At 42.3% G+C, this 27,102-nt stretch overlaps 1 protein-coding gene across 2 annotated transcripts in view; it reads right to left on the bottom strand.

Moving 5' to 3' along the window:
• The window catches only part of pde8a (phosphodiesterase 8A), a 45,964-nt gene extending 21,877 nt beyond the window's left edge, over positions 1–24,087 (bottom strand). The window contains exon 1 of one of the 2 annotated variants that reach the window (XM_088296075.1): positions 22,618–24,087. In XM_088296075.1, the coding sequence (XP_088152201.1) occupies positions 22,618–22,770 (153 nt within the window). In that variant the 5' untranslated portion in view covers positions 22,771–24,087. Of the gene's footprint in view, positions 1–8,930; positions 9,141–22,617 lie in introns of those variants that run through there. The other variant, XM_088296076.1, reaches the window with a different exon arrangement.
• Positions 24,088–27,102: the final 3,015 nt, after the last annotated feature.

Raw genomic sequence — 27,102 nt, 5'->3', positions numbered from 1 at the left:
ATGAATAATGAAAATATTTAAAGCTCATTTTTCAAATCCAAACTAAAACTTTTTGAAGATTCAATTCAAAACACTTAGCCCGATTAGAACGCGATCTTTGTCGGCAACAAATTTCACTTCCTTTCTGCTAAATGGAACCCAGCTCAGGGGTTAGTAACCATAGCAACCAAGCCCCTTGTGGATGGCCATCCCACTCGAATTCCTCGTCTCCGTAAACAATCTACACATGTGGAGCAGAATGGAGGAAGGAATTTCAGAGCATGCCAGGCAGCCGTAAATCACTTCTTGCTGAACTGGAAGCCTTTTGCCGACTCAACGACACAACGAAGGGGGAACAAAGCCGATTAGGCCTCGCTGCAGCGCCGCTGACGTCATTCTGACACTGGGCCGCTTGTTGGCGTCCAAGTAGTAGCAGAAGTATGACGCCGTGTGACCAAATTGATGCCGTGTGATCATCTGATCGCTCGCAGACATGACACTGACCGCATGATCGAATCATGAACAGGAACTGGGTTCGTGCGTGATACACACATCCAAATATATAAACATGCATCCATACAGAAATGTCTACATATATAAAACGTATATAGAAATCTATGAACCTATGAAATGCAATATTTCAGTCCAACAAATTTGTGCCTTTTTTTTTTTCCACCAAATATTAGCCCAAACCTTTCAACAGTCCAAACGTCTCGTGCAGCCAAGACCACTTTACTTTACGTTGCTCAGTGGGCTTGTTTCTCGAGGTCGGAATGGAGGCTGTACTTTCCCTGTTGTCACATTTGATTTCAATGACGTTGACAACGTGCGTCAGAACAAATAACTCGGCCATCAGATTTATGAACGATGACCCGTCATTCACTTTTCCTGTTCGACGTGAAACAGAACATTTGCGAACGCTGAATAAATGTCCCTGATGGAAGACAAACGCTCTCACTCTCATTTCTTGTTTTTTTTTTTCCCGTCCAATGCCGATTGTTAGGCAATTAGCCGAGGTTAAGGCCTCGACGGAAGGAGTTTGACCACACGGCCTCCAGCTCGCCGAGGCCTAGAAGAGTGCAAGTGCTCCTTCCCCACCCAAAGAGCGTTCTCTCTCTAACACACACTGACACGCCCATTACAACGGCAGCTGCCGTGTGCCGCCACAAACGCAAACTGCACCAAAAGTCAACGCACACAAATGCTGTGTGGAGAGCGACACGGTGCCATTTTGGTGCACCCCGGAAACGTCACAAAAATTGCGCAAGGAGCGGGCGAGCAAGCACGTAGGCCAGCCGGCAGGCGGTCCGAGCATGTGGAGTGCCATGCGACACGGTACGAGTACCACGGAGACATGTGACATCTGCTCGTGCACGGCGCAGGGAGAATTCAAGTGTAAGACGTTGTTTCAAAAGTCACGGCATTCCAGCCATGGAAAATTTCCCTCGTTACGCTCCGATCGGGGCAGGATTTGATGGTTAAGAAAATTGAAAAATAAATACATAGATCAACATAAGTCAAGGTACGACGGCGTACACAAACGTAGGCTGTATTTTCTCTTCCTCTTATGAGGTCATCTGAGCTTTCAAGTAGCTCCGATCAGCGTCCAGATTTGCTCACGCCCGTCCCTCACTATTTCTCACAGAATCCACGGACTGTATTTACGTAGCAGAATTCTCTCTGACCCAATATCCTGCTCCCTTTTGGTATCCTTCTCATGTTTCTCCTCTTCGCCTCATCTCAGCCTCGCCCTCATGGATGCGCACATACACGTTGGAGCATACATTCACGGAGACTTGCTTGAAAAACAGGAAATTGGATGACATTGTTCGGTGCGCCGACGTCAGCAGTGAGAGATAGAACGAGTAAACGGCTTCCTCCGACCCAGAGCTGGGACCAGGATGCAGGGAATCTTGGGATGCCCGCCCTGCTCGTGCCACAAACGTTACGTTGCGCTTCTGGGGATCGGCCACCGCAAAATTCAAACTAGGAGAAACACACTCGCCGTGGCGGGCCGTGCATTTCACGCAAAGGCCTTCGGTGAAGGCCTACTTTGTCCAACTTTCATAAATTCCCTCATAATAGCATCATTTACGACGCCACGGCTGGACAAATAATATACAGAAAGACGACCTCGCGTCTCTCAAAAATGAAGAATATATTTGAGATTTTTGAACGGTCGCCAGTGACGACTTTCTGGTGTGTTGATTCCGCATAGCGCCGCCCCCTCACGAGTGAATATCCAATCACAAAACGCGTTGATCACCTTCAACGTAAGGCCAGCGCGAAGGCTCACTGGAACCAACTTGTGATCTGATTGGCTATCCAGAGTGTCCATCAACTGGAAAAGCCCCCTAGAGACACAGAACAGACGCCCGCACGCATGAATCTGAAGGCCTCGCAAAGAATAGCGCCCTCTACTGGTGTTGTGAAATCTGCCTGGCAACACAAACTATCTGAATTCTGATTGGATAAAACCTCCCACCTAAAAAGTCAGCATGAGGATATAATATGACATCAATAATATGAACATACTTGTTGGCTTCTGCACCCGTCAACGGCAGTGAATGAGTTCAAGGGCCAGTACACGCAACAACCTTAAACGATTTCATTCTGCTACGAGTGCAAATATTTGAATTCTGCACCCGTGCTACTTGACCCGGTTAGAGACAATTACAGGGACGGATGCTTAGCCCAATTTGATTTTTTTTTTTTTAATTTCTCATCCTCCGTCCCCCCCAAATGGGCATCGGTCTGACCGATCCATCTCCGGACGAAGCAATGGCACCGCTTTAGATGCGGCAACAACGTGTCAAGAAGGATGAAAAGTGTGAATCCAATATGGATGAATCAATGTTCCTTATTAGGTGTAATTAAGGGGAGCAGTCGTGGCCACAGGTGCGAGGCGTACACTCTGTACCAGAACGACGGACTTCGTGCGCGGACAATACAAGAAATTGAAATGGCACGGTATCAAACTCACCACATGCTGACCTACTCAGACAGCGTGTGTGCGTGCGTGTGCACGTGCGTGTGCACGTGTGTGAGCTCAAACAGAATTATTCACCTTCATGTGCAGCTACTTATTTTGTGCATTTGCTCGCAAAGCATCCACGACCATGACCAAGCCAACTTGTAACGCCTTCCCAACGTTCCAAGTCAATCACATGCACACAAATCATTTCATTCTTTGACTCAAACTCATTTCAGAGCACCGGACTATCCACAAAAGGATATCGATTGCCGTGAACCAAAAACGCACCAGAAAGCTTGAGAGGTGAACCCAATTTGCCCTCTTAACCTTTGAAAGCCAAAGCAACGGCTCAATGTTTCAGTACGTCTCGCACTTCCCGACGTTCTCCAACAAGGAGCGGAATGGCAAAATTAACAACTGGTGTTTGAATCCCGATCTAACCGTTTTCCATTCAGTCGTTCTCCTCATTTCTCCACATTTCACCGACGTGAAACCTTGACGACGCCTAACAAGTGATCAACATTACGTCAGCGTTTTGAGTCTTCAAACGGGCCACTGAGCTTCGTGTTGCAACAGAGATAGAAAGGGAGTGAAAAAGTCACAGAAAGGAATAAAGGTGAGCAGCCTTGGATATTTTCATGAATGAAACAAGAAAGGAGTCAGCATTGAGCAGTTCACGTGCAGTCAAAAGTTTAGAGAAACTCATTTTACTCGGAGTCGGTGCTTCTCAATTATTTCCGGTTACGCCCCACCAGTAAGAAGAACAATAAATTGCACCCCCCACTCTACAGCGCAACTCTAAATAATAGCATTTTCAAAACACCGAAGGAGAGCGCCACTGCCAACTACTGGAGTGGGTGTGAAATTACACGTCATTGTAGTACGTTTATTCACCTCACGCCACGCACTAACTAACATTCCGTCACGACACTTGTGGCGCTTGATGGCATCATGACAAAACACTTGAATACATTTGACGAAAAATGATGAGCAGCAGCACGGTCACACACACAAAAACGGTGAAAAAGAAATATGCTTCATGTTTTGGAGTTTTGAATCATATATTGTATCATTTTTTCCATGAAAGCGGTTCGCGGTGCAACAAAGGTTGCAGACCACTGTGCTGAAAAAAAAACATCAATGAAGTCATTGATAAAATCCACTTTGATTCAACGTTAATTTCGTTAGTCGACATACACATATATATACACACATATATATATATACATATATATATATATAAAATTGAACTCCTAGCATGAAGTCGATCCAACATATATACTGTATTTTTCGGACTATAGTAGGCGCATTTGTATATAAGCCACAGCAGCTCTTTTTGGGGGGGAAAAAAAAACAAAAACCCGAAAAAAAACGATATACAAGCTGTTTACTGTACGTACAGAACAATTTTGTACTATGAACGCCAGAAAGGTACATAAACAGATTGTTAAAACAGTGCCTTTTAACACAGCAACAACTTTGCTCATTAAAACAGAACCGACCCTAGAGAGAAAAAAAAAAAGAGAGATTTAGCGTATTTTCTGAACTATAGAGCGCCCCTAGTGGTGAGAAAAATCCACAGAAAAGCCAAACTTTTGTATTAGCCGCATGGTTCAAAATCAAGGCAAAAAGTAGCGGCTTATAGTCCGGCAAATACGGTAAACATGTATGTGCCGGCACCCAAGTGACCTATTTACCAAATCACACTTCCAATATAAGCCGACTTGACAAGAAGAATCCGACCAAATTCCTTCAAAGCAAAGCATCCCGTTTGCAAACAGCAAAGAGGTGCTTGTCTCTTATATTGGCATGGCTCCAAGTGTTCACTTTCGACCTCTTATCTCGTTCAGAGTCGAAGGGGGGGCACATGAAGCCCAGACCAGCTGAGAAGCGAGGGAACGCACTGACCAACCCCCTCATCAATCAGCAAACGGCATTCTTGAGAAAAGGACGCATGGGGTCTCACAGAATGAAAAATGTTTAATATCGTTTCGGATTCAAGTCGTGCACACCGTTAGTTCCTCTCGGCAGATTTGCAAAACACGCAAGGTTGCCTTGAGCGTAAACGGTTTGAAGGCAGAAGTCTTAAGGTGAGTCACAGTCCCGGCTGACACAAACTAGGCCACTGTGGCTTAGTTCGTCCTTGAAAACCCTCGTTTGTTTGTTTTTATTTCTACCCCTCTTACCAACTCTGCTTGAATGCAGAAGAGCGCGACAACAGGCCCGCTGAAATGGATTGTGAAAAAAAGAAAGCCCGTTTTTTACGTGTTGAAGACCAACCCGTGGTATGAAGACCCAACAGCAAAAAGAACGCTGAACACAACATCAAAACGGCATTGAAGCATGTTGGTGCTTTTTGCTCCTGAGTCAAGGTTGCGGCGATTAGAAACGGCTCCAATTACAAGTCAGCTTGAATCCAAAAACGTTCGACATCTGCTTGGAGGCAAATATGTCATGAAAAGCCAAAGCGAACGTGTGAAATTTAGTGGCACTTGGATGTGTGAGTTCCATTTCTGATCAATTTGAACGTGATTCGGAACAGCGCCACATTGCAGTTCGAAGAGGATGTGCACACTAATGCGTCCGCATCATCTCAGTTGTTTGTTTACTTCCCCTCTTGAAAATATTGGTCTTTTTTCAACTGAGCAACACGTTTTAAAATAGTTTATCCCGGTCTAAAATCTTGAAAAAGCGGGCATTTGAATGGGGGGGGGTGAAGACTTTATATAATCACTACCACAAAAAAGGTTTAGAAAATGAGGGTCCCCCCCCAAATGAAGATACCATTAAATTAATCAAGTCTGTTAAAAATGCTGACTTAAAAAATTTGGGATGGTGTGTTTTCACGGAAAACATGCGCTAACCTGTGTGACCCGAAACCTTTAAACAGTAGCGTATGCATGAAATTCCAACTGGTTTCCCAGTATGGCAACTTCAAACCAGTCGGGCTGAAGAGTGCAGACATGTTTACGTACACAGCGGGTGTATTTTGGGCAGAGCCGGCTGTGACCTTTATTCTGTGTTTGGTGACATCTCTCTGCCCTCAGCAGATAGCGGCCCAATTCAAGCATACTTGAAGATAAACACGCCACGGAACTTCACTCCTGGGTCACCTTGAATGACGTCTGAAGCTTACAAATACGAGCTTGCAGAAAATTGGCCAAGGTCTCCTCTTTGTGAATCGCACAACTGTCTGATGACTACGCTCGGCGGAAGTTTGGGGAAATTTATGGAAGTTGTACTTTATGGTCGTCTTTTAAAGATGCATTTGCTTTAAATTGGAGTCATTGCAGTGAACCTGATTGAAAATGATAACCCTGACTTACTTGACTCAACTTTTATTTTTTTAATTCTCATTAATTGGCCCGAGCAATGACGGCGGCATCAAATTTGGAGTTTCGTATTTCCAATAAGAGGAAATGCTTAATAATTCCCCCGCACCTGCTTCAAAAACATAACAAAATTCACATGTTTTTTATCCAGTCATCATCTATTTCTTTATGACAATATTGTGTTCTAATTATTGCGCCACCTATTGGCAACAAAAAAAATGAATTATGTACTGCACCAAGCCGGTTGAACAAAATCACAAAAGTTGGCCTCACGACTCGGATCGTGCCCGACAGTGAATATTGAGATGCCAGACTGATGATCGGACCAAATTAAAGACACGAAAAATATCAAGCACCTGCAAGTGTACGCACACGGTATTTGTGGTGTAATCTTAGCAGTGTGACCGCTGCTTGTATAGATTGTACGTGACATTAAAGTCCTCCCTGGCCTTGTGACGCTGCCTATAAGCCAGCCTGCATACTCGCTGCCCGTAGTGGCGCCACCGCCATATATGAGGCCTGGCATAGTGGCCGAGTGATGGGAGGGGGCGGGGCACCAAGCCACCCAACTCAGAGCCGTCTCACACACACACACACGCGCACAGGAGAAGAGCCACAGACACTCCATAAACATGCAACACGGGAACACAAAAGCCTGCACGCTTGCTGCATTTGCGTACGAGTGAGGCGGAATTTTGGGGAGCTTTCAAAAAATTAATCAAGCATGAATGAGGTCACACACAGAACTCGCAACTCTTCTCAACAATCGGCTTCAATTCAACAACCGTCGCCAGCAGGTACTCGTCTTGGTGAGAAAATTGAAATATTTGTGGCCAGACTGGCAGGACAAGTTCGTGAAATCAAGTTTTGGAAAGATCTGAACAACAGACAAAGCCGTAGAAAAGCCCCCTTCGTTGCACACATTGCTCAAATCTTTGTAATGTCATTTCCACTCAAAATTACTCAGATGCCTGTGTAATGTAATTCATATCATTTGGAAAGGCCAAAAATGTTTCCCAGCAGTTTTCACGAGCTAAACAAGAGACAAAGTAGGCCAAAATAAATGAGAGTTTGAAAAGTTGTTTTCAAGTGAAAATACATTTGAAGATTGTTGATTACGGCAGTGACAAATTCATAAAAAATAGACCCAAGTATGAAAAATAAGGTTGCGAAAACCAAGCCCTTGCCACCACCCTTAAATGTTGCGGGCGTTTCCGCTAAAATCCCGATGCCAGGTAGTCAAGTCACTTGTCATGTTTGAGCTGAGAAAACGCGTTCTCTGAAAGCCGATGTTGGAACATATGAAACCGGGTCTGGACTTTGCGTGGCATCACTAGAGGTCGTTGTCACGAGTGATGGGAAAATAAAGCTTCAAATTGGCTCCATGAACCAGCTGCTGTATTTTTGAGTCCTCTAGGTGGCACTGTTGCTTTAAAAAAAATGGCAATTCGTTGAACAGAGAGTGCCATCTAGAGGAGTCCAAAAATACTGCAACTGGTTCATGAAGCAGATTTGAAGCTTCATTTTCCCATCACTAGTTATCACCACTTGAGAATTGAAATCACAATACCGGGCTGAACTGTAAATTGCGGCATTTAAAGAAAATGCTTTTTTGGGGTAAAGGCAAAACTGAATGCCATTGTGGTAGAAATTGGACAATTAAGCCCAAAGTAATTCTCAATTGCACTGGATAACCACTGATGCTAATGAAGGCGCTCAAGTATTTATGGAGAAAGGGAGCAACCGGGAAAAAAAAGAAAAACTGGAAAAAAAAAAAATGTTGCCCATTTGTTTAGCAATTATCTTCAAACATTGCGGAATATACGTCGCAGCAGCAACGTGACAAAACTTTCCAAAAATGGCGTGTGTCAACATGCCAAGTCTGTTTGGAATGGCCGCTTCAACTTGAGTACAAGGAACAAAGAATTTTGAACAATCCGATTAGGGTTTGCCGAGAAATGTTTGGGAGGAAATAAAAAGGCCTTCTTGGAATTTCTTTTGTATGACACCACTTCAACAAAATCTGGCACAAAAATGACTTCTACTTGGAGTAAAACAGGAAAACTTTTTTTAAAAATAAAATTCCACAAAGATGGCGACCAATGGTCACGATGCTACTTTCAGAATCACCGCAAAGCAAATATGAGGATCCACCAGCAGCTTCTGTGTTGTGAGCTGAAAGATGCGCAAGAAGCCGAGCACTTTCTCCAATGTTCACCTTCAAGATATTTCTGTCCTTATCCAGATTACTGTGAAATCCCCGTAAGACCTGGACAAGCCTAAGCCATGCAGGGCTCGAGAGGAGCCCCTTACTAAAACCTCCTCTGCCCCCAGCATCACCGCACTCCCATTTTATGGACAGCTTCACATTCCATTTCTTTCAGCCCGCATTTTGTTGAAAACAAAAGCAAAACTTGAAAAGTTTTCCTCTTAAAATGGACTACATTTATGCGCAATGCACGCTGCAGGAGCGCCTCACTGGATATGCGAAAGACAGACCACTCTCGCACAATCAAGATTGTCCTTCCTCGCATTGTAGGTAAGGTCAAAGGTCAATAAAGCAAAAGGACAGGGTAAAGAAGCTTGACAAAGTCTAAGTGGGGCGCTGGCCGGCCCAGTGACACAAGAGTTTACTGTAATCTTACCAGGAACCTTTCCATTGCAGCAGGCTCCGCCTCCTCCTGTCCAGCATGTCATCAAGATTGCAAGCTTAAAAAAAAAAAAAGGGAATTCTTCGCTAACTTTGATTCTGTTGCCAGGGTCATATCCAAGTGTCTTTATGACCTCCCCTGGCACCGCAGCCCGAGGAGAGGATTCGCATGAACAATACGCCCACTTTGGTTCTGCCAGCCACGCTCTCTGTGCAACTTAACGTGGCTCCACCTCTCCAACTTGCCCCTTTTTGACAATATTTGGGGAGGGCTCCGCGAGAAAAAGTATTATATAATGGCCGGACTGCCGCACCTCCCCTCTTGTTCTCTGCTAAAACAGGGGCACTGATGTCACCGTTGCATGCGGGATCAGTGAGCGGCATAAGCCGCGGTGCCGACTCGGATCTTGGCACACAAATACACTTGACATCCTCGCACCCGGGATGCACACGCAGACACATACGGTCAAGTGACGGACAAAGTTCTGCCAATGCACGGAGACGGGAATTACGGAGAGCCTTTTTTTTTTTTTTTTCATTAACTCGTTCACTACCAGCCTAGTAAAAAAACGGATCTTTGACGTCTTTGGTCGTCAATGGTAGTAAATGAGTAATAAATGTTTTTGTTGTTAAGTTAAACAAATACTAAAGGACAACATATTGTATAATAATCAAATGTTCTTTGCCGTAAGCATAAAGGGGCCACGAATGTGCTTATTTTAGTTATGTCAATCGGACAAATTTCATTCTGCCAATTAACGGAATCGGCACTAGCCTCAAACAAATTCATAATCATCATTTATTGTCAAACAACAAAGCTGAAAGAATTTGTTTTTTTTTTCCGTTTGCTTTAAAAACTTTCCTAGTTCTCATTTGTTGGTTGCTTTTAGACAAAAGTACGATGCGTAGCGATAAATGTGTGTTTTACCCAACTGATTAATTATATATATAAATAAAACTGAAATTCAAAAATCAAGCCTTTCGCAAAGGTTAGGGAACAATGACAGCTTTCACAAAAGTGTCTTGCCGGGGAGTTTCAAACAGGAAATGAACAGCAGTCTCCCACACCGAAGTCCGGCGTTTGTGTGAGGCGTCCACATCCCCTCGCCGCGCCGCGCCGCGCCGCGCCGCGCAGTCCCCCACACGGACACTCTCACTGCACAATGACATCATCCGATGGCCTGCACGCCAACGGTCAGGATTACTACGGCTGAAAGATGACACCCGTTACTTGTAATGATGACATATCTCGTGAGATCTTCGCCTTCATGAATAAGATCTATTCCTACTTTTTGGAAAAAAAAATAAACCTAACAAATCACATGTATTGTACATGAGTAATGACAGCCATTGCCTGAGCGGGCAGCACGATGCAGAATCAACACACCCGAGAGTCGCAACTGGCGACCGTTCGAAAATCGAAAATATATTCTTGCATTTTTAAACCACAATGCCGAAGGAAGCGAAAAATGTGGATTTAATTGCAGATAAAGATGTCCTTTATTAGTCCCACAATGGGGAAATTTGAAAATACACTTGACCCGAAGCACAACTGCCAAGACAAGGAAGGAGGGGCTTCAGGACAACTCTTTGGACGTCCTCGGATGGCCCAGACTTGAATTTGAGCAAACATCTGTGGCGTGTATTTAAATATTAAATATTTCTTCACCCGCACGCCCAATGCAAGCTGGGGGAGTTGAAAAGAGGAACGGGCGAGAGGCGTGCCAAGCTTGTGACACGACTTGAGGCTGCGATTAATTCCAAACGTGCATTCAAAAGGCAAAGGCTGCGAATATACAAATGAAATCTTAGTTTTTTTTTATAAATAATAAAAACAATTCACAGTCACTAAGGTATGTTGAGCGTACAGCGTTGAAGAAAAACATGAATTTATTCCCCTTTGGCGCGAGAAAGTGAAACGCTGCGAATACTTTCCGAATGCACTGTAAATCCACTGGCTGACGCGCTTTTCTTCTTCGAGCCCATTTAAGAGAAGAAAGGCTGTAAAAATGAAGTCAAGTCCTCAGGAGTTTTTCCAGAGCCAATTTCCTTCAGATCAGCTGCCAATTTTCTTAATGAAGTGTCCATTGGATTCATGACTCGAAAAGTAAATCGAAATGTGGGCGACTTTGAAAATCTTGCCAAGGGAAGTGTCATCCAACATAAAGTGCTGTGCAGTAAGAAGTTTTTATTTTGTGCTCGGCGGCCACATGAAGGCATTTAGTAGTCACCTCAAATTTGCTGTGTTTTTTGCAGTACGATGGGGCTTTGAGATAGGAGTTTAATTCGACCCGGGACCTCACTCAGAACTCAAAACAAAGACATCCCAAATCAAATGTGACCATCTGCTTTTACCTGTTAATCTGTTACAGACTCTCCCCAAAAAAATAAAAACATTCGGAAAGGGATTTTAATGAGGACTCGAAAATATTGTACTTCATAAAAAAAAAAAATGCGGAATCAACACACCCGGTAGTCATCACTGGCGACCTTTCGAAAATCTAAACTTTTTTTTAAACCACAATGGCCAAAGGATCGGAAAGTGTGGATTTAATTGCAGATACACTTGCAAGGCCGTTTTCAAGACGGACCTTTCAAGAGAAGCGAGGTCGTCCGACACCCACTCAGTCGTGCGTAAGTGTCTTTCTGTATTTTATTTCTTGAGCTGTAGTGCCATAAATGGGATTTATTCAATTCGGACTTCCCTACGTGTGAAATGCACGGCCTGATTCTGATATGCGGAAAGCGGCGATTGAGACATCCCAAGAATATTGCTGACCTGAAACTATTTTGCCAAGACAAATGGACCAAGATTGCACAGTTGTGCAACTACAACGTGTGCAACATTTTCTTGAGGTGATTGCTACCATCCAAATGTTCACGTACTTTTGTGACGTTTACATGTTGCGTTAAGTCAAAACATGAAAGTGTTTGTGTGGTATTGCTTAAAGACGTCTGTCGATTGTTGGGGGTTCCATGAAGATCAGATTACGTTTTATAACCAATTTATGCAGCAATCCTGGCTTCACTCTCCCCCCCCTCCTCAACGGCATATGTATAATGCATCCGTTTTTTTCTGGTGCGTCGCCTCGACTTTCTTGACATGAAACACAGCAGGAGGGATGCAAGGATGTAAACAATCCAAATAAAAAGACGCTCCGGTCGGACGATTGCGTTAAGGTGGCATTTTGCTTTAACCAGCGTGTTACACACGCTCCCCTCATGTCAAGACTGGAAACACACTTAACACACCAACGGAGACGCTGACATGCTGTCACAATGCACGGGTGATCAATCTCAGATGAACCGGGCCTTTGAAGCAACAGAGACGGCGTGTTCTGTACATGCTGTACTTTTCAAAAGCACTCAACAACCTTGAGCCATCTTAGTCGAGATCACGTGACTTTTCTGTAGCATTTGCTCGGACCATTCATGTGAAACAAAAACAAAATGAAAGAAAGAAATACTGACGTGACCAAGGGCTCAACGACAGCGTACCACCAAACTAAATTGTGGTTGGCTCGTGACCGGTCCAGGGGGTACCCCTCCTATCACCGAACATCAGATGACTGTGTGAACCGATATAAATTGTATGCTCACCTTACGTCATCACATCTAACAAATTAATGGAAAGCCAGTTTTGAAAATCAGAAGCCGCCGAGTCATTGTGTTAAACAATGTTTCAATTTATTTTAAAAAGCAAGGATTGGTAACCGATAAATGTCAATATTTCATATCTCAATGTTGTTAAAAGTGAAAGAAAATATGCGAGAAACAGGAAGTTGACGCACGTGATTTGCCCTTCATGGGCCACATAAAATGAGGTCGTGGGCCAGATCTGGCCCCCGGGCCTCGAGTTTGACACCAGTGGTTTACATCATAAACACATCAAAACACCAGGAGGAAGTCTTCACTGGCTATTCTGTGCAATTATTCATTACGGTTAAGTATCTTTGCTCGTCCTAATGTGCTGCATTGGTGCAGGCTCTTAAACTTTACGGAGGTTTTGGGGGCATCTCAGTCGACAAGAGATTCAAGATGATAAAAGAGTCATGCACGTTTGAAATTGCGCTTGATGCCTGACATCTTGAGTTCAAAAGCGTCACAATTGGTCAGGACCTGGAATAAATACTCGAAATATTCATGAGAGGCAAATGCAGCAGTTGAATAGCGCCAAGGAAGTCGTCCTCAAACAGAAATCAACCAGAGAGTCAACTTGTAGACCTTCGTGGAGTCAGGATTCCAAATCTAGCAAAACGATCACATGTCGAATTGACGACGCAAAAATATTATTTTGGGAGCGAGCAATGACTGCGGCTTTGTTTGTAAAAGTTAGCTTCAGCACGGCTACACGTCATATGAGAAGATTCTCAGAAGGATGAGGCCTTCCATTTTTCGAGGAAAGGCTCCAAAAGAAATGCACTGGTGTGCCGTGAGATAGGAGTTGAATTTGTTCCATCACCGCGCTCTGCTCTGAACTCAAAATCAAAACAAGAATTCCAAACCACCTTTTCCTATTGAAACTATTCCAGCCTCCCCCTGACAAAAACACCCCAAATTGTTTATTTTAATTGGGAAAAAGATTGCAAATTAAGATGCTTCTTTTTCTGGTGTGCCTGCCTTGGCCACCTGGACGCAACCTGAGACAGACTGACGGATAGAGCGGGCATTATTTAGAATCCCACTTGAAATCTAGGCAATCCTTGACTCTTTTCAGCAGCCAATCATATTGCAGTGGGGTGTGTCTCGCGTAGAAATCAAGTGGGACTCACAATAACGTTGCAACCAATTTCCGCGCTCATTAGTATGGCGCCCATAGTCGTTCTTCGCAGAGAATAAAGTAAACATGACTAAGGACTGTTTATATTGTATCTCTACATGTGCTGCTGCACCGTTTGAGTTCAAGCCAATATACAAGCTGTGTACCATTCGCAGGAGAGACTCCTCATCATGTAACCCGCATAATTTGCGCAAGCCTTCAGTTAATTTGGGATTTGAGCACAGTCGTGCAGGGAACGGAAACGGAAAAGCACAGTCGTGAATCCTCATGAACGACCAATCAGCAGCCAGCGGCAGTTAGTCGAGGGACTTTAACGAAGGTACTGCCATGAATGAGTCGGCGTAGAAGATGAGCAGCGTAAAAGAGTTGAGCGATGTAGGCTACGAAAGGGTGGTCCGAGGTAGCTTTCGGTCAGGGCTCGTCTCCATGGAAACTGAATCTGAAGGATGGATTTGAAAGGCCTTGTGAAAGTGGACACCGGCGTGCGGTGCAGTAGCGCCACCATGTGGCGGACAAATTTGGCCGATGGAGAACGCAGCCTACGAATTTAGACGCAGCACTGGATGGTTATTAGCTTTAGCATTAAGCTAGCTGGGCCTTTCTGGGGACGGTTTGAAAAACAAGACATACGGAGTGTTTCAAATGCCTGTGCAACTTTACGTAACCTTGCATGTCAATGACTGTTGGATAAAAAATAAATAAATAAATTATACTTCCTGAAAGCGATTCCTCTTGAGTTTTTGTAGCAAATATTTAAAACACAAAAATCCAAGAAATTTGCATTTTACTAAATTTTTCACAAATATGCAATAAGTGAATCCTCGGCCATGTCAAAACGGTATTCCATTTCTTGCCAAATACGAGCAAGCAAATCAGGATTACGACACAGATGGTTAGGTCTCAGTTATCCGAGTCTTCAGATCATCCATTCTTATCAAACTTCAAGACACAAAACGGCTTCTCCTTTCCAGTGGACGGCATTAACAGAAAATAGCAGTGTTGTCATGCGATTACATTTTTTTTAAACTAATTTATCGCAAAAAAAAAATATCACATTTTTTTCTACTGCTATTTTTTTTTTACTTTTAACAGGTATTTGCTTGAATAATATCTTGTAATTAATGTAAAAACACCGAATAGGAAGAGTATATTAAATCAAAGACTGGTCAACTTTACAGGAATTTGTCTAAGAAACAATTCTCGAAATTCAAGTACAGTGTCTGAATTTGGCTTTATAAGAAATGCAAATTAATTTTTGAAGTAAATAAAACCGAGTTAAAATATTTAATCGCGTGAATTTTTTAAGAAATTAATTTTGAGTGAACTCTTTCATGTTGACAACCCAAATAAATAGCAATAAAATTGGCGCAAACCACGTTTTATGCAAAAATGAATAAAAATGATTGGGAATTGCCTGACAAGAGCACCGCAGCAGAAAACTGGACGATTTCACCTTTCAATGAAAAGCCGTTTTATGAAACATGCAGTAGTTGTCTTGGTTAAGATGAGTTCACAGCCACCATACAGCACACGTATCGCAAATGACGATTAGTATCTCGAAAACCTCAAAAGCTGAGTCCACGTATCTTAAGACACCACTGTATTGTCTTAGTTCCTCAACAATATACAGCATTATCTTCCCCCCCCCCCCAAAAAAAAAAAAAATCTGTCAAAATGCACTACAAGTTCTTCACTCTCAGCGAGAACAGGTCACGCCTTTGCGTACATCGTGTTCAGTGACAAGGTCATCAATCAGTGGCCGTCATGCGCCATAACTAAAGCCAACTTATTTGCTCCGACTCATTCAGCTCATGTGCCACAGATGATAAATGGCACGGCCACTAGCCGGCTAGTGGACAGGAAGGGAGGATGGGGTCAAACTGTAGTTGACGATCAGGTTTAAAATAAAACACAATGAGCCGCTCAAGTCATTCCTCAAGTCATAGTTTGACATGGTGGAAACGGTTCAGTGGAGAGGCAGAGATTTCACATTTCGGGCTGGATTTAGACGACGTGGTTCAACTGACCCAATTCCAATTTTCCCCTCCCATGTGGCTCCCTCTGCATATGCGTCATGGGAGTGTAAGAGGAAAAAGAAAAAAAAAAAAAAAAAAAGAAAAGAAAAAAATTAAATCAAGGAGTGGGAGACACCGTTCCAAATCAGGCGTGCCAATGCGCCAATGAGACAGCGACGTACATCAGCAAAAATATGCAGACTATATTCTGCCTTCCACAAGCACTGAGCAATCAGATATCGACAACAGAAATGGAACGTGGCCTTAAGGCCTGCGGAGTAAAACAAGCCTAATATGTAATTATTGTACACCGGGGTCAGCAAACTTGGGCGGTGGCCTGAGTGATGGCATGCAAGCCTTTTCTGGCTCACTTTGGGCTTGGAGGTGTGTGTTAAACACACTGACTAAAATTCAATTTGATTAATCCATCCATTATCTGAGGGTTGCGGGCGTGCTGGAGCCTCTCCCAACGGCCAGCCAATTGCAGGGCACGCGGAGACGACCAGCCGCTCTCACACTCACATCGAGTGGCAATTAAGGGCGTCCAATCAACCTACCATGCAAGTTTTTGGAATGAGGGAGGAAAGCGGAGTACCCGGACAAAACCCACTCGGGCACGGGGAGAACATGAAAACAGAACACAGGAAGGCCGGAGCCGGAATCAAACTTCTGGACGGAAGCCATCCTGCTAAGCATTTCAAACATTTCACCTTATTTAAGCACTCTTTTTAAAAAAGCATCTGTTCTCGCTCTCTTCAAATCCAGAAATTAAAGACAAACCCGCAACGAACTGCAGTTTTAACCCACATGGAGCAGCAACACAAACGAACATAAAAAAAAAAATGAAAAAATTATATTAAAAAAAAAAAAACAATAAAACAAAAAAATTAAATACTAAACTTAAACCAAAATTGCTTATTTTTCCTCTAATGAAAGTCTTTATGCTAACATAAAATATAACGCGGAACGCCCCAGACGGCCAAATGGAAATGACCACAGATATTGCAGCAGCTTGAAATAACTGGAGCAGCGATACCTAAAAACATTCTCCCTGTTCGCTGAAAACAACAGCCATTATTGGATCTTTCGGTACTTGGGAATATACTCTGCCTTTTCTTCTTACTCTTAGATATGCTGCATTTACTTTGAGCAGCCAGTCGTGCTCAGTGCTGCCCAAGCATATTGTGGCAAAATGCGGTACTACATGAAAGACACAATTGAAAAAAAATAAAATAAAAACCTGTGCTCAAGAGGGGGTTTGCTGTATTGCATCTACACGGTTTATACGTGCGTTAAGAATATGAGCTGTTGGAGTAATGTGCCTTTTCATCAAGAAGTTCTGAAAAAGCCTGAAATGATCCCGATTATTTCAATCAGGTGTGTTTGGAGTAGGGAGAGCTACGAAGACGGACAGGATGTGGCTCTCCAGGAACCGGAGTTCCCCACCCGTGACCTAAACTCTTAATTTTGTTGAACCATTTCTGAGGGATGAGACGAATGCTATGTTTAATGATGTCAAGGAAGCAGAAGTTAATAGCTCAAAAACACAAAGTTTGATAAGAAAGCAAAAGAAGCTTACTGCCTACAGGAAGAGCACAGTGGATTAATTCAGAACCATTCGAAACCTTTGACCTTCTCTGGAATAAAATTACCCAATGGCTCTCAACATAGACTACAGATTGACACACACACACCCCAACACACAAAAGTGAGAAAAAGACAAGTGGAATGTTTTTTTGTCATCTCTTAATGGATACTTTTTAAGCTTATAAATTGAGAATTCCCACACAAATGTTCACAACCTAAAAAAATATAAATATTTTTTTTACGTTTTTAGTTAAGACAAAAAGAACTGCATGGCAAAATATAAACACAAAAACATAAACCTAATTACAAAATGTAATGCATGCAGACAAACACTCTATTACATTCTTGACGTTTGTTGGGGTTTCCCGTTACGGGGCAAGGCATATATACATACATACACACATACATATATATACATATACATACATACACATATACATACACACACACACACATACACACATACACATATATATATATATATATATCTCAAATTAAAAATGTGTTCAATAAAATGTTTGATAAGGAAGAAAACCCTGATCACCTCGTTCTGCGTGCTGTAGACAAGCTACAGGTTGCCGTTAGATTTCTGCGCCAATTACACAAATACAGGAGGAAAAAATTTGCAATGCTGAGGAGGGCGCGTGTGACCGGGGGAGCATGCTTTTTTTTTTTCCACTGCACTACCATAAAGTGTAATTGCACATCCACTCCAGTAGTTGGCAGTGGCGCTCTCCTCGCTCATTGTGAGCAGCGAGTATTAACTTGACGGTGTAGGTTTGTTTTGCAACGGAAATGTGATTATTTAGAGTAGCGGCGGAGAGAGGGTGGTGGTGGGGGGGGCAAATCGTTTTCTTCTTGCTGGGGGGACGTAACAGAAAATACGCTAGCAACATTATAAAGAAGGCTAACATCGCCTTGTTTACAGGGCTAACGCTAGCTTCGTATCGCTTGCGCTCCTCTTTCGTTGAAGCGGGACAACATTCTCTGTAACGACCTATCACGACTACGCACTTTCATGATCACACGCCGTTATGAACGGCCATGTTTGAGAATGAGTGATGGACACGGCTTTCCAGGTGGGGGGCGGGGCTTGGTGAAGTGAGGCAGCATTCAAACCTTGTGGTTTGCAAACGACCTCTTGAAGTACAGGCGTTAAAGTCATTACTTCTACTTTTACACCGGTCATATCTACTCAAGTATGTGTACTTCTGAGTAGTTTAGTCACATCTGGAGAGAGGGTAACCCAACGGAAAAAGTCAAGGCCGGACAAATGGCGCCGTGTTCGGCCGAGGCTTGTGACCCGTCTCTTTGGCTGTAAAAAATGCCCACAATCACAGGACCTTGTACTTGAGCCTTATCATCCTCAGAGCAGCCCAGATGGCACCATACCCTTGACAAAGACTCACGTCACGCTCCCAAAGCGCTATTGAATGTTTCTCACCCGGCAGACGCCTGCTCGCCGTCTCCCGGTTGCACGAGCTCCAAACACACAGTCCACGTTTGTTTGAGAGTGTTTTTGCAAGAGGCTAAACTTCACTGTGGCTACGAGCAGCTGTGTGTGGTTGGAGAGGATAATTATCATCCTTCCAGGGATGAATATGTGCGCAATCTTCACAACCACAATGACACAAGCCAGGGAGCGCAAGCACATTGGGATGAGAAAAAACAACATTCCAAATGTTGCACTAAGACAACTGATTATTTCATAGTTAACAATATTTCCTGAATTGGGTTTTTATGGTCAGGGGGGCCCCATTTCCACTGGAGAGGTACTGTCATGTGCCAAAATCCTAAGCAACCATTACAATCATGAGTTATTTCAGCATTGCCAAAATGACCACCCTCATCTCGTCACTAGAATACAACCAGAGGCCATGAAAAAAAAGAAAGCAGCTCTGTTGACTGAAAGACCTTGTGTCAAGTAAGTTGAGAAAATGACGAATCAAATCAATAAAAATAATAAAACAATAAATAATCTAATCTAATTTGAGCTGTGAAAAAAATATTCACTTAAAGCTGCTAAAGTGGCTGGAACATATTCCACTCGGTCCCCGAGAATAATTGACGGCCATTCGAATCAATTCAGATTTTTCTTTGTAAAAAATCTGAATTCACTTTTTAGAGAGTGGAAGCATTTTGCCAGACCTCTTCCTATATTCTCTAATGTTACACTGATGCAGAAACTATTCAAATTGAAAAACCTTTCGGGAGATTTCAATTGCGCTGGTCAAACTGATCCAGAGGATAAAAGTGGTTAGCAAATCTGAAGGGAAGCTTAAAAAAATAAATTGTGTTTGATACTAATCTTTGAAATGCGACAAACTAAAAAACAAAAAGGTTGCCAATTAATTTCCTCCACAGCAAAGAGCTGATCAATCAACTAATTGTTTCAGCTCTAATTACTCCCGTCACCTTCCGGGGATTTGGAGATGCTAAAATAAATAAATAAAAATGGAGGAATAAAAAAATCTCCCCTGCCCAGAAAAATGATGCGTTAACGTTTAAAAGCGGCTTTAAAAGAGTGGCATGCACACAATTTCCAAAACAATCAATCGTTATCATTGATCGCCTCTCTTAGCGGGAGAAACAAATCAAAATCAGCAGCAGCAGCAGCAGCAGCACATGACCTCCATCAGATGTTTCGCAAGAACGCAACACTGACAGTGCACTTTTCTCCACGCCAAGCGCCAATTGAACGCCGCCTGTCGCTGCCATGATCTAAAGATTGGGGATTAACCATTTCCAGTGGAAGGAGATTTGCGTACCATTAGTCTAACTCAATCAGGGGACTAATTCAATCAAAGGCGCAGTGGGCGTCATGACGTGGGGGGCATCTGTCACGCTGCCTTCTCACTGCAGCCTGCGCAGACATTGAGCCACAAAATTCAGCTTGACGGGAGCTCGCAAATAGCCTGCGGTCCGCCCAACAGAATGGACATACAGAAAACATATGCGCACATACACGCACAATGGGCAAGATTGTTCTTAAATTAGATGTACAGTGCACGGGTCATTAGAGAAAAGGACACCCCCCCCCCCAACCTTCAATTTCAAATCATCCACGCGTTAGTTGTGTTAATAATGGTTGTCCAATGACAAAAAGTTACTGCAGCTGTGGGAAAAATGATTTTTAAATATTTGAAAGAGCAACTAACTTTTGTGCAACGCGGAATTGCTCCGTCGTGTAGACCAATTTACACATCAAATATAACAGATACAATAAAATCAGATTTTTATTTATTTTGGCATGGTTATTTTTGCCTCATTTCTATTTTTTAAAAGATTTTGTTTTAGAACGGTCACATGTCTAAAAGTAGTATTTGTGCTGTGAACTTGTGTCCCACAACATAAACGAGCTGTAGAATGACTCAGCAGAAATGAAAACAACTTCATGCCTCTGACTATGAGAAGCGCTAAATCCTCTTTTGTAAAGTTCATATTTTTCCATCCATAATAAAGTTTGTCACTCAAAGCAAAGCAACTTGGTCGCTCATAACATCGACTAGTTAGCATGGCAGCTAACATCGCTAGCATGTGCGCTCAAGCTAAAAAATTATATTAGCATTAATTTGCAACCCTGTTATTGTAATTAGTGAAATAGTAACATTAAATTTGTATTCAAATCAAATAAAAAAAATATGTAACTGGATTGCGGCAAACAGCAAAATACAGCATATTAAAAAATATATATTTCATAAAAAGTGTACTGTTAATGGATGAGCCAGACAGTTTTTTTTTTTTTAATTAAAATGTCTCTATTGTCATTGAATTCAACAATGATCCACATGCAAACATCACAAGCACAAGTGCTTGGAAAATGGAATTGAAGACCACTTCAACTTCGCATACAAATATTCTTCTAACAACTCAACATTGATTGCCTTCTTGATTTGTGCCATAAACTAAATCCATCCGTCTTCCTCACATCAGCCTACTGCGCAGCAAACAAACCAGCGTGCATGTGCGAGCTCTTACGCAACATGCAAATGAGAATGAAATTGATCATCCCCTAGATGGGAAGCACATCTTTTTTTCAAAGCATCCGAGCAGCATATGTCATGATGCCGTTCTTACGGTCATTTTTCACGGTCCAAGAGACAAATGCGACTGTTAGATTTTTGTGATGACGCAACATACTCAAGATACACTTTACAATATGCTAGCGTCGACCCTCTTTCGGGCCTAGCCAAGTTTGACATTTTTATATTAAAAATACATTTAGAAAATTCTATTATGACCTTACATAAGGAGTCTTCCAGAAGACCTAGCAAGAAAAGTCTTTTCATGAGAAGCAGAAGCCATACTGTATATGTCGAGTGAAAACTGACACAGATTTCAGCGTCTGTTTGGAACTCAAGCAGCATTTCATGTGGCCTCTAAATGTAGTCAAAACACGCTTGGTGCAAAAAAATAAGTGGACCAAACGTCTGATTATAGTGGAGGACTGTGACCTTACGAACCCACACCGAGTGAGTGTATAACTTGCAACAGTGGTTCTTTTCATTTTTAAAAGCGTCACATAACATTATAGTCTCTTAAAATGAATATACTTTGTAGGAAGTTAGCCGGTAAACGGGCCACCAACTGGCCATGAGACTAGCAAAGGGAACTCGAGCACCTGAGAGGAATTAGCAACATTTCAACTCAAGTTGTACCTTTAGTAACTCTTTTTGGTTTATTATAGATTGTATGACTGTAAATTCAATTTCAAACTGGTATAATTTAACATGATGGGAATGTCATGCTACATGCTACTTAGCAGCCATGGCTAGCGTTAGCTTGTTTACAATGCTAATGCTATCTTTGTGAATGATGGCTATGCCTTCTGTGTCAATTTCTCCCAACGATACACTTTTATAATCCCAAGATATTATGAATCACCATGTTTGAGAATCGCACAGGGCAGGGGAAGATTCAAAATTTTCTAGCAGTTTTGACACTGCAACCTCCTCCTTTGAATAATAATACCATAAAAAATGTTGTGGTGAAATAAATGTGGTAACTGAAAAAAATTTATAAAATAAAGTTTTAAGAAAATGATTGCATATGTACTCGGCCTCAAAGTTAAATACAACTCAACTGTATTTAAAAAAAAAAAAAAAAATCAAGCCAAGTGTAACAGTTTTTTCCCCATAGCACTTGAGGAAGCCCACAATTTAACAATCACTGACCTAGATTATCTTCCAAAAGTCCGTCAAATTTAAGCGAGTGCGTTTGTGATTTTTGTAATGAGGTGACCTCAAACAATGTGTGTGACAAACAAACATTTGCTGGAAAACGTGCGTGTGTTCCCTCACCTTGCAGCTCAGGGGTTTGAGGGGTAGTCCCGAGACAGGATTTCCTTGATGCTGAGTGGTGTTTGTCTGCTGGGGCGAGTGGGAATCCTCGGACTCTTTTCCACTGTGGTAGACCACCCTATCAGAGATATGAATACTTGAAGCACAGCCCATGCTTCAACCCACTTCAGCCGTTTTGTCGGTCCTTTTTTGTGCAACTGCTTCTTTTGTTTTTTTACTTTGAGGGCCACCAGAGTATCATTTGCTCACTTTTTCTTTTTCGTGTCACAAAATGTCCAGTCGCTTAGCTTAAATACATAAATAGATGGATGTCATCTGGGCCACAAGAAAGCCAGTTCTATAATTGCTCTAAAAAGAGGCATGAACAATAAATTTTCTATTCCCCCACGGCCCTCCAGGAGACCAGGAAGCTGATTTCCTCCCTCTTGTTATTCACATGAACTTAATTGGAGATCTTTAATCAAAGCAGCAGTCCTCCTTCAGCGGTTGGGGGTGGGGGGGGGGGGGGGTTGGGTTATAGTTCAGCTGGACTGCTCAGATCCCCCAAGGCTCCTCTTGTCACTCGTACCACATCACCATTTTTCATGTTGCTTTTTTGTGCTCAACTTCAATCATCAAGTAGGCCTGAGCACACACACTCACTCACTCACGCACACGCTCACACATTCACACACACGCGCACACGCAGACAGTGCAGTCTCATGCAACAGTTTTATCCATTTGTGCTGTGCAATCTCGCATTGGTAGTCGTCCTCATCCACCCGGGTGCCATCCAACAAGAATTTCAACACATGACAGATTGGGTGGCTTTGGGAACAATCTACTAGCCCACTTCAGCTGAGGACGGTCAAGGTACACGTTGTCACCGTGCTTTGCTCCAAACCCGAGCCGACCATCATCATCATCATCATCATCATCCTCCTCCTCCTCATCAACAGGCTGCAATATTCACACTGCACGGCATTCATGTGGACACCCGTGTCAAAGCATTCCCAGTGGAACAGAACGCAACTCCCCATGTAGCAGCTCCAGAATTGGCCAGCGGAGGGGCCAACCGGCGTTCAGGCATCCGCTACCCGCTTCAGGATGAGCTCAACCCGGGAGCAGTGTCTCCGGACTCCTCGGCGTTCCCTCATTCCGGTGGTGGTGGCGTTGGAGGAAAAAAAAAAAGGAGGATGTATGTAGAGGCTGTCAAATTGTAGAAATGACGAACGTACCGCCTTCTGGAGAATGTCTCCCCCCCCCGCTCTCCCTCGCTACCCCCCGCCCCCAAAAGGCAGTATTTGAAGACAAGTTTTCGGTGCAGGATGATTAAAGGTGGCAATGGCGCGGGGACGAGCTGCAAGAAAGCCGTCACATCGAGCTCCTTTTTAAGCTTGTCTTTTCTCTGCCTTGTCTGGCGTTTGCCCTTCCATTTCTTCGCCGCTGCTTGACAGCGGCACATCCAATAAAAGCACCCGCAAGGATTGACCTACAGCCTTTACTGACGTTAATGCAAATGAGGTGCGCGCAGCCAATGGGCGCCGCGCTCCCGCTGCCGGTGGGCGGTCCTCCACGAGGCGTGGGAACTTTGAATATGCCATCAACGCACGATGCACTTTTTCTAGCGGCCACACGCCTAAATGCTGGAGAAGAAAAGGGGTTTCTTCCTACACTCATTGTCATTTGAAAATATTTATTCCATTTCACTGATATCCAGTTTAAAATTCACTCACGAGGCAATCCAGCGACCTCGAAGAATAAACTAGGGAACATTTGCCTTACAAGAACCTTTTTGTCACTACTGTGCCGGCGTCGATTTGGGATTATTAGTACAACCTTGCAGGAATCATAAAGCTGGGGTGGTCCATTTTTCAATAAACTCAAATTATTTAGATATTGTTTTAACAGGGAAATGATATTAGCTTGGATTTTTAATTGTATCAATTTGTTTTGGATAAATCAATAAAAATCTAAAGAGTTTAAAACACCTCCTGGTAATGAGCATTATTGCATCAAGTTTATGATGAAAGAATATTTCATTAAATAATATATATATATATATATATATATATATATATATATATATATTAGGGCTGTCAAAGTCACAGCATTAACTAAGGAGATTAATTTAAATTCCATAAAGCACTAGAAATAATTGACTCACTTAACTCAGTTGTATTTACTTCTATTTCTATTCACTATTTACTTCCTAGCAGCTGACCTAGAGGAGAGTTACTGTCATAAAGACGGCTCATTGAAGAAATCTAAAATAATTTGCACACTTTGCGAAGCCAAATTCAAATATCTTATCAGTTGTACGTCTTTTTCCTACATTTTACAAGAAAACAATCATATTCAAAGATCAAAAAAAGCTTTTAGAACAGTCTGAGTAGAAGTATACTTTTAGATTTTTTCCACATTAAATACAATATTTTACTCAAGTAAATATGGGTTCCAAGTTTTGTAAAAAATTGTATTTGAAAAACACGATTCATCGCGATCAATTGTGTAACGCAATGCTTTGACTTCCTTGATGTTCAACTTAAGGTCCATGTGGTCGTTTACGCTTGGCCCTCACTAGTAAAACAACTCAGCGCACTAGTAGAACTGCGTCTCACGAGTTAGTGTGTGTTCAAACAAACATCGACCAAACAAGGAAAGAGTCAAGCAAGGAGAAAACGACAGAATTAAAAAAAACAAAAAAACAACACCTAAATAGGCACATAATTCAACATGGGAGCAAGACAGAATGTAGACTCTTTTAATTTGACAGTGTTTCCGAAAAGGATGAGTTTTGTAAGTTAGCAAAATGATCACAAAAGTACATTCATGATTTTAATGTTTTTTTTAAATAGCCTAAATATTTTTGTTCTTCTCTTTTTTTGTTGTTTAAATTCAATGACAGTGATTTTTTTTATGCTTTTCTTTTCATTCTGTTTGTTCCAAAGAATGTTACCTGCGGTGGAGGATGACCAAACTGTAAATAGAATTTGTGGCATGCTTGGAGTTCGGGCGTCCGAAGATGGGCGACTTGCTCTTGGGTGGCCATTTGTGTTGTTGTGAAGCCGTTTCAGAAGCCGCCATGCACGTCCAAGTCATGACATGAGCAGGAGTTTGCGTGTTTTGGATCAGAAGCAGAGCTCTTTTTTTCCTCTCTTTTAGCCGTTCCATCACTCTGGTAGAGCTCAATCTTGGTCTCATTAGTCGATAAAACCTTGTTCTGTCGGTTATTATACTGAATCTTACATAAAAAATTGACTATACACACACATATATATATATATATATATATTCTCTAAACTGTTTCTCCTCAGGAGGGTCGCGGGAATGCTAGCCATCTTCGGTCGGGCAGTCGGCAGATCCACTTTTTTTCTCCCATTTTTGTTCAAACATGTCAAGGGGTCTGCTTTTAAAAGTATCTCGCCACAACACAAAATCGAACCTTCCAACACTGCAGATATTCTCTTGTATTGTGAATTGTCTGTACGCCATGTTCTTGTTTTATCTTCGTTTTTGTTATCTGTTGTTCAGCATGCGATAGGCACCTTTAACCTTTTAGTGTCCAAATTTATTCATGAAGCGGCTCCATCTTCTGATTCACAACAATATATTATTTTATTTTACAGACAAATAGCAGTAATGGTAGTTTTAATGCATATAAGTTCTTGATGTCTCTTTTACTTTTCTTTTTTTTTTAACTATGAGCAAACCACTGTAAATGAATATATTGTCACAATTCCATCAGCTGAGAGCAGTACCGAGGACTAATATAGGCTTCATACAAGCTGCCGTCAGCATCTGATTATGTAAATAACGTCTTCAAAGGACATTCTGGTTTTAAAAAATACGTTTCAATAGTGATGGGAAAATGAAGCTTCAAATTTGCTTCATGAACTCGTTGTTGTATTTTTGAGTCCTCTAGATGGCACTGTCGGTTTAAAAAAAAAGGGTATAAAAAAATGGCAAGTCAGCCCAATGTGAGAAAGACAGTGCCATCTACTGGAGTCCAAAAATATTACAACTGCTTCATGAAGCAGATTTGAAGCTTCATTTGCCCATCACTAAGTAAGACCACTGCGGCGGCTAACGGAAGCTGGGTTAGTTTACCCTCAGACATGTGCAAAATAATATAATTTCCTTATTAAAAAAAAAAACATGTGACTTGAGCTTGTTAGTGAAAAATGGACCATGCCTGCCAGATGATCCCTTTAAGATGGACATCAAGAAAATAGAATAAATGCTAAAATGACGTCGTATTAGTTAAATTTTTGCACTACTGTATGACATTTACGCACACGGGACAAATTTGGCATTCAAGTAGGACAATTATTTGTTCCGACGTTACTGGTGAGGCAAAATTGTGCTTTCTAGTTAAAAACAGCATGTTTTGACATTACAAAATTCGACGAGTTAACATCTGTATTTTCTGAGCAGCTGACTGCAATTTTCCCAAATCCCATTGGTCTCTCATGTCTGCAAACAGTTGCCGAATGCGCATTGTGG

This window comes from Idiotropiscis lumnitzeri, chromosome 5, assembly GCF_059441095.1.
Source record: "Idiotropiscis lumnitzeri isolate Australia: NSW breed Sydney's pygmy pipehorse chromosome 5, RoL_Ilum_1.0, whole genome shotgun sequence".
Classification (NCBI taxonomy): domain Eukaryota; kingdom Metazoa; phylum Chordata; class Actinopteri; order Syngnathiformes; family Syngnathidae; genus Idiotropiscis; species Idiotropiscis lumnitzeri.
Note: the sequence above shows the minus strand (reverse complement) of the source record. Positions and strands in the feature narration are given on the sequence as shown.